Source organism: Cryptotermes secundus, unplaced genomic scaffold (assembly GCF_002891405.2).
Source record: "Cryptotermes secundus unplaced genomic scaffold, Csec_1.0 scaffold18, whole genome shotgun sequence".
NCBI lineage: Eukaryota > Metazoa > Arthropoda > Insecta > Blattodea > Kalotermitidae > Cryptotermes > Cryptotermes secundus.
The window spans coordinates 340,580-349,677 of record NW_019735461.1 but is presented as its reverse complement, the minus strand read 5'-3'; the positions used below and the strand labels follow the sequence as shown (position 1 = coordinate 349,677).

Below are 9,098 nucleotides of genomic sequence, written 5' to 3'. Positions count from 1 at the left end.
GTGAAAGAACCACGGAAATGTCTGTTAACATAGGTCTTTCTGGTTTCGATATGGAACGTGGTACCGAGAGCATTCATGCTTGTTTTCCGACCGAAATGGAAGGTGACAACTGCTCTCCTCATGAGCTCCGAGAGAGCTCAAAACAGGCCCGAGACTCGTCCATCAGCGGCTGCTTCGGGTGGGTCCGAACATGGATATGCAACAGAGTAAGCAGATTTCAGACATGTTCATACTGAAACTAAAAAGACGGATTATCATGTTGACTGAAACATACGTGTCTGGCAAATTTTGGAAGTAAGAATTTTATAGAACTCATAAGCAGTCTTGCCAATTAAAATACGAACTGAAGCTTCGATAACATTCGTTGTCCCTTTCAGAATGACTTGGATAGTGATGAAGATTTTTATGAGAGGAGATGCGCAGAAGACTCCCGAGACTCGTCCACCGGCGGGTGCTTCGAGAGCATCCGAAGATGGGTACGTGATAAGGTAAGCAAATTTCAGACATGTTCATTCTGAAATTAAAAAAGCAGATTATCATGCTGGTTGAAAAAATGTGTTTTTGGCAAATTGTCAAATTAGATGTGTTATAAGTAGATATTGTCACGTCTATGAGTGACTATAGAGGAAAATTAGTTTAGGTGACTCGTTTATTGACCACTTCACACACGACTCGTGACTACACTTAATTATAGCGCCATCGCTGATCTCCACACTTTACACATCACTAGAATCCACGCTAACTGTATTCCACACCGCAGTGTCTACACTAGCCGTTTTCAGATAATGGCTTCTAGCAGTGGAGATTCTTCAGCTTCCACGCTCAGGTCATTCCCGGATGGCCACTGTCTCACAACTGAACTTAGATGGCTATTAAACTGCTGCTGGTCCTCAACAGCACAGTGATCCTTGGTTTAGAGTTCCACGGTACTCTTTACCATATTTTATGAGAGCAAAGTCAAAGCCAAAGTGAATTTAACGCTGGCGGTTTACCGCCGATCAGGACCACAATTCCTTTAACTGAAATCCTTCTGCTAGAGTCCTTACGTAACATCCCGCTTCTAACTCCTAAGAAAACAGTTTCTCTGCTGTTGCGTGCCGCAACGGCCGCTGTTCACAGTCACCGTTTAGCGACGAGTCTATACGCCACAACATTATATGAAAATTTTAAAATAATTAGAAACAAAAGAAAAATAAATTATTACATCTAATACGAATTTGATAGGATAACAGACTTGCAGCACACCTTGAAGACATCATATCAGTGCAAGGCTTGAATGCGAGAGACCTACTTGATATACTGCATATCGCATTGTAATATGAGCATTCATAATTAGTGTGTGAGGTTGTGGGTTTCATTTATCTGAGGATAATGGATAATGGCATATTCTTATGTACTCGTGAATGGAACACCGTTGCATCTTGGCACGGGGACACACAACAAAGAAATGCGTACTGTCACATGTTCCTGAATGGTGTGAATAATTATAATGGGTTCTGGATTAGATGAATAGAACTATTAGACACTCACAAGGGGGTACGCGGTAGCGTAGTTGGTTGAAGCACTATGCTACAAGCATGGAGGTCGCGGGTTCAAGTCTCGATGACGTCACTGGATCTTTTTCAATTGGTCTAATCATTCCAGCCGCATTATGGCCCTGGGATCGACTCAGCCTCTAACAGAAATGAGTACCAGGAATATTCTTCGAATATTCTTGGGGATAAAGGGCGGCCGGGGCGTAAGGCTGATAATCTTGCCGCCATCTATGAGCCTATTGTCTAGAAAATGTGAGAACCTCAACATCTCACAACCCTATGGGCCTCCACGACATGTTACAGGGATACCTTTAGTTTTTTTTTACTAGACACTCACAAGTTGTAACTACAAATAATTTTAACACTCTAAATACGTATTACTGTGACTATAACACACAAAAGGAAGTCTTCAACGTCTCCTTGCTAGTCGTTGCTCGGTAACAAACCTCATCTGCTTAAACTTTCAACTATTGAACTGCCGTCTGAATTTCCTTATGAATGACTTTCTGAATGCCTTGAATTACGTCTGTCTTAACAAAATCACGAATCAACTGACTTTTGTAACTACCACGCGGTCCTCATAGAAGTCACCACGTTCAAGGGTTCCATTACAGTTTTCGAGGAATCGGTTGTCTCAGAATCTTGTGTTAATTTGGGAAACGATTTCATCTCCCCAAGCGTGTTCGTTGTCGCGAAACTTGTTGCAACCATTAGTTGTCTAGCAATCGATAATATTCGTTTTTGCAATCATTCCGGTTTTTATGAAGTGTTCAACAAGCCATGGCCTAGCATATGATCATATCCATCACAATACATTGCATGTGTGTAGGTGTGTGAAGCATTTTGCTGTGGTGTAATTGTTCAAATCGAAGAAAATTCACAACGAATATTAATTTTGTGATGCCGCAAACTATTCTTGAATCACGCAATATCGACGGCGATTAAGCCACTTAGCTACCCGTTCCTGAAGCCACTGTGATATGTTCAGTTTTCTAGGCACCTCGGAACAGAACAAGAGACCCTGACAGCACCGCGACCTGTGACGCCTGGGACGGCGACAGCCCAGCGCCCTCTGATGCCTATGACGGCGACAGCCCAGCGACGCGGCGAGTGGAAATGCGTTAGGGACAGGTAAGTGTACATCTCGTAGCTGACAAGGGGTTTAAATCCAAGAGGCACATCGGCTGCTCGTATGACCTGAACTGGCACCGTGTAAGATATGTGACGGACAAGAGCACTCCACAAGTTTCACGTCACCTACAAAATTAGATTCATATAATACTTCACACTCTGAAATACGAGTATAGCTTCTATTGGCTTAATTGTTAGGAATGAGAGAATGTTGTCGGATATTTTTTTTTCTTCTTAACACTGAAGTTTGCATAGGTTAGCTCAGTAACTCCACCGGACCCTCTAAGCAGTACGTGTACAGCTAATTAGATCAGAGCCACTCTCTGCTTCATCCAATAAGAGTCAGCACGACAAATCTGAATAAGTACAGCAATTATAAAGTCCATCTCTGTTTTTATCTGTACGTGTATGAGATGCGGAACCTTCCCCGAGTATTAAGCCACTAGTGGGTCCACACTCTCTCCTTGTTCGTGTCTGCCAGTTCATCGATACAAATCGCCTCATCCATTGAATTAGACGCGAGAGCTACATCCTTCCACTTTACTTCGAGCCTCCATATCTTCCAGCTTTAACGCTGTTCCATCTGCCCATGTGTTTCTCAATACAGTGAAATTATGATGTGCACCATTCCAGTAACAAAGTGTGACTACTCAGCACACCGTTTTGAGTCAGACCACGCATCCGTTTGTTGTTACTGAAGTTCTCCTCCGTTAATTATCTACCGATGCTACTTCAGCATGCAGACTGTAGTGTGATTGAGGGATTGGAAGCATCTCGTTTGAAGTGATCCAGGCCTATTTTAGGAATGTTGATGAAGAGACTAAGGAGACAATGAAACCCCACAGGCTGGACAGCCAGTATCCAGAAAGAGATTCGAAACAAGGGCCTCCCAAACTGACTCCCACCTGTTCTGTAAGACGTGGTGTAACGACTCAACATAGAGTAGGATGAGACACTAGCAGTTAAATACACATCTACATGTACTATTTGTGTGATGCACCTCGCTTTGTGTCTACAGGAAGGAAGGTAGCCACACAGCGACATGTAGCAGGGGCGACCATGCAGGTTACACTCTGCACGGGGGAGAGGCGCAGTGCTCAGTGCTGAATAGTGTGGACGCTGTGGAGCCGAGCCTGAAGAGTGCAGCGGAAAACCAGGGGGAAGCAGAAAACTCAGTGTCTGAAGGAGACGAAAACGCACAGACACTGAGTTTACAGGCTTCTGAACTGAAAGAAATGGATCCGTCAGCAACAGAAGCACGGCCCTTGAACGCAAGTGCAAAGCAGGTAAGCCACTGCACTATGCACTGTGAGTGCGCTTGTAGCTGGGAGGTTAATACGAAAGCTGGCTGTGAGGATGTAATATTCTGATGATGGGAAATATATTGAGTCGATCCTGGAGAGTAGAGGAGTTCCGTGCAAACCTCATATACCTGCTTTCCTATTGCAAAGATTTCTAACTTCTCGAACCCTGTGCCCGTATATTTATATTTATGTTTAGACAATGCAGGCCGATCAGAGTCTCCGTGTAGTCTAAGGCGCGCTATGTTTCCTAACAATCCAGTAAAGGTTTGTTGGTTCTTAGCCCAGAAGGAATGGTATTTCTCCGCGTTTCATCTTTACCTCCGTGGTTCTTTGCCTTGAGGTGCGCAGAACCCCCCCCCCCCCTTCTCTGGGCAAGGAGACTTACTAAAGTTCGATGTCACAAGTTCAGAAACTTATTTCGAACTGCAACAGGCCAGGGAGCCTATTCCGGGATGCTATGGAGAAAGTAGAGGGAAATATTTAGGATGTAACAGCAAAATGTAATTTAGCTTATGGGCCAGTGTATAGGACTCGCCTCGTCGTCTCATTATTGACTCTGAGAAATTTCTAATCCTCAAGAACAGGTTGCATTTACATAATGCTTGGAGGATACGGCATTTTAAGATCAATACCGTCGCCATTGCTGTAAATGCTGGTATGCAAACAGTGTTGCATAACCTGTATATATTTATTTTCGTTATCTGGCTTCCTACCAAATGTCGCTTGCATGGCCCAGTTCTTTTTTAACCTTCGTCCAACTGAGAGAAAAAATATATGTGTAGCAGGTTGATATTCGGCATCATACAGAAATATTACCTCAAACAGTTGAATAAGTTTTGAAAATATATTAATATACATCATTTTAACACCATCCATGAAAGGGAGTTACTGTATCTCAAAAGATAATTCATTCGCCATGCTGTATAACCAACAATCGAGATTTGGAACAGTAACTTAATTTCAGGTGGATGTGCCTACTTAGGCGTGTAGCCAAAGACATACTACAATCTATTAAAACTGCTTCCTCAGTAAACCGCTAAATTAAACTAGAAGGTTTGAAGCACATCGGGAGAATAATGTTACCATACAGCGATAGCTAAACTTGTGTATATAAAGGGAGCAGTTGTCATCCTGCGAACCCTGAAAACAGAATCTGAGGAGAGTAATTTGGCAAAGAGTGCTTCAAGCGACGGCATATGCCGTCTGTTGTGCCATTTCCTGCTTCCTTTGTCTTTAATGTCTCTGTATGACGGTTTTGTGATTGGCTGCGATGATTTTACGCGCAATTGGAAATGGAGAACCAAAGGCCAACAGACAGACAAAGAAACAGGAGACTAAGGAAGATTCTTAAAAACCTGACAGAAGTAAGTAGATCTATGGCATGTAACAACGGTAATATTCTGTATGGAGAAACATACGACGCTATAATATGACTTGTCTTGATTCTCGTAAAGTCGTGAACTCAAGCTGGGAATGCATACTAACATTCAAGTCTTACAATTAACTAAAATACCCTATGCTATTTTGTTTATATCTTCTGGTGTTTGTTACAGAAATATTGTTTTTCTTTCCATAACTTACTGTGCCTTTTTTATTGTGAGATATTTTTCTTTGTTTCATCCTTTCATCTCTGAACACGAGTTTATTCTGTGGTCGGTTTTATTGTCCTCAGGAGCGAACGGAACAACTTGATGAGAAACTCGAGCCTCTCAGAAGGCAAGTCTCTCCGTGGCAGACGAAAAAGATTAGGAAGGAAACCAAAAAGAAGAAAAGAGGAAAGAGGTGAATGGAGGAACTGATGAAACGTCTAAGAGCTGTAAGTTCTGCCTATCAGAAGAATTTCATTTGCATAAAATTCTGTAAAATTTATCTCAGCATCCCTAGCTTATAGAAATTGAAAATAGGAACGTCTCTTTTATATTCCATTTTATTAGTTCTCAATTAAATTGAACCAATAGCTACTCGTTAACACGATGGTCGGTTCACATGTGCTATAAGACGAGGAAAACCCTGAGAAGGTCTTCAAGAGCGACTCTTACCGAACGGGTAGCATCTTTCTTCGTCCTCAGAAGGTCACGTGTTTATATCACGTGCCGGAAACCGGCTATCCTGTTATGATTTTTGCGTGCCTTTCTTCGGTCGCTCTAGGCACGTCCCTGGTATTTCCACGGTAACGTCGAATTGCGAGATAGTAGTGAGTAATGAATTGGTGAGGATGTGGAAGGAAGTGGTCGGGCTGTAATCTGAGACATTATTTCGGAATTTGTCTGGAGCGAGGACCGAGAGAAACAACGAAAACCTCAGGCACGATAGCCGATCTCCCTGTTGAGACTTTCGAATAAGCTGCAGGAGCGCTCCTTCTTCGGCCGCGATTAATTAAGTATTGCTTTATCATCTTACCATTCGATGCTACACAAAGTGAGATACTAACAGCATTGTCAAATTAACCGAAAATAAAATAAGTAAATAATGAATACATTATGTACCAAAATCATTGGAGCGGTTTCACGCGACCATACCTGATTTGGAAATGCACGCAGAAGTATGTTTCCCACATGGAACAAAAGAGCATGTATACAAGTTTTGATCGCATGCGCAATCGCCACTTCCCCCCCCCACCTTCTCTCACTCGGTCCGCGACGTAACACAGAGATAACGGCGACTCCGGAGCAGTAAGTGTTTTGTGTGCTGCAGTTTGCGAAGCATGAAACAGTTGTTTCTATTCAGCGAGCCTTCCAGCGATAATTTCAGAGTGATTCTCCATCTCCCAACAGCATTAGACTTTGGTATCAGCAGTTTCAGAAAAAGTTTTTTTTTTTTTTAATGGGGAAAACGTGCAGGACATCCGCGTGTGTCAGAAGAAAGTGTGATACGAGACAGTCTCTTCTTCGCAGTCTCAAGAAAGATGTGCGCCATGCGAGTCTTCAATTGTAGATGTCAACTATGACTGTGTGAAGGGCCTTGCGAAAGATTCCGAAAATGAAGCCCTATCGTCTTCACTTTGTGCAGTTTCTTCAATCATTTTGGTACACGGTGTAAAGAATGTGATGGCATTTAGAGCATAAACCATGTTGGTGACTACAAAGTCAGCACGGAAATAAGGTTGACCCACAATTTCAACATATAAAACAGGGCAAAGAAGAGAGATACAGGTATGTTCTGGAATATAAAGCTCTGTAGTCATTTGGAAGTAGACAGACGTTTCGAAGGAAAAAATAGTGCCTCTATTTTCACAGTCGGAAAAGAAGCTAAGGAACCTCAGTTTTCCACCCGCTTTCCAGCTGGTTTCTTGCTCTGCTTATTCTTCTATCCACGGGGACAGGCAACAGAGGAATGTGTACTGTCATATATTCCTGATTGGTGTGAATAATAATAATAATAATGGGTTATGGATCAGACGACACTCACAAATAGTAGCTATAAATAATTATAATACTATAAAATTAACTGTGACTGTAACACACAAAATGAAGTCTTCAACGTCTTCTTGATAGCCGTTGCTTGGCAACGAATCTTATCTGGTTAACACTTCAAATATTTAACTGCCTTCTGAATTTTCTTTCTCAATGCCTTGAACGAAGTCTGTATGACGAAATCACGATTCCACTGGCTTTTATAACAGCCACGCGATCTTCCTGAAAGTCATCATGTCCTATGATTCAGTTATTGCTTTTCCTGAATCTGTTATGTCGGAGCCTTGTCTTAATTTGAGACAACGTTTCGATTCCTCCAAGGGTGTTCGTTGCCGTAGAATTACATTAGTTTCTGCTATCATTCCGGGTTTTAGGTGCTGTTCAACAAGCCCGTGCATTGGAAACTATCATATTAATCACAATATATTAAGTGTGTGAAGCAGTTTGCTGTGTTTAGTTTTTCAAACAGAAGACAACACATGTCACATATTCATTCTCTAGTGCCACCAACTGTTCTTGAACCACGCAATTCTAACGATTACTAAGAACCTCAGCTACTGTTTCCTGCACCCTCTGTGATGTTTTGTTTTGCAGGTGCCTCGGAACAGCACACGGGACCCTGACAGCATAGCGACTTGCGACGGAGACAACACAGCCACCGGCGAGTGCGACAGGCTAGCCGCCGGCAAGGGCGACAGCACAGCGACTTGCGACGGAGACAGCACAGCCACCGGCGAGTGCGACAGTGTAGCCGCCAGCAAGAGCGACAGCACAGCGACTTGAGACGGAGACAGCACAGCCACCGGCGAGTGCGACAGGCTAGCCGCCGGCAAGGGCGACAGCACAGCGACTTGCGACGGAGACAGCACAGCCACCGGCGAGTGCGACAGGCTAGCCGCCGTCAAGAGCGACAGTACAGGTACTTGCGACGGAGACAGCACAGCCACTGGCGAGGGCGAGAGCACAGCGATCGGCGACGACCAAAGCCCAGCGACCGACGAGGGCGGCAGTCCAGCGATCTGCGACGGCGACAGCACAGCCAGTGGGGAAGAAGACAGCCCAGGGACCGTCGCCAACAACAGCCCAGCGACTGTCGACGGTGACAGCACAGAGACCGGCGAAGGGAACAGCGTCAGTTACAGGAGTGGTCTGCATATTTACGTTAGTGCGGCAGTCAATCCATACCTTAGTGAGAAAGTGATTCAATACGACCCTGAAGTTTAAATGGTTTCCAAGCATTCTGTTTGCGTATTCTTCAAATTTAGACTGAAGATATATTACAACTTTTTTTCTTACAATTTCTGGTTGTATACTGTATTGTCATTAGAAACCACCCAGTTCTGCATATTTATTTCCGGAGTTCAAAAAATAAAACTGTAATCGACGCCGCTTATTTTGAAAGAGTTTCTTTAAAAAAGTATGTACTCGCTGTGCTGTCGCTCTTGCCGGCGGCTACACTGTCGCACTCGCCAGTGGCTGTGTTGTCTCCGTCGCAAGTCGCTTTGCTGTCGCCCTTGCCGGCGGCTAGCCTGTCGCACTCGCCGTTGGCTGTGCTGTCTCCGTCGCAAGTCGCTTTGCTGTCGCTCTTGCCGGCGGCTACACTGTCGCACTCGCCAGTGGCTGTGTTGTCTCCGTCGCAAGTCGCTTTGCTGTCGCCCTTGCCGGCGGCTAGCCTGTCGCACTCGCCGTTGGCTGTGCTGTCTCCGTCGCAAGTC

General features: G+C 44.1%; 1 protein-coding gene across 1 annotated transcript; it reads left to right on the top strand.

Moving 5' to 3' along the window:
* The first annotated feature begins 95 nt into the window (after positions 1–95).
* LOC111869261 lies at positions 96–8,869 on the top strand. The gene is made up of 6 exons (XM_023860641.2): positions 96–206; positions 378–488; positions 2,524–2,666; positions 3,685–3,952; positions 5,643–5,786; positions 7,978–8,869. The coding sequence occupies exons 1-5, from the start codon at positions 96–98 to the stop codon at positions 5,754–5,756; spliced, it is 747 nt and encodes a 248-aa protein (XP_023716409.1). The 3' UTR covers positions 5,757–5,786; positions 7,978–8,869.
* Positions 8,870–9,098: the final 229 nt, after the last annotated feature.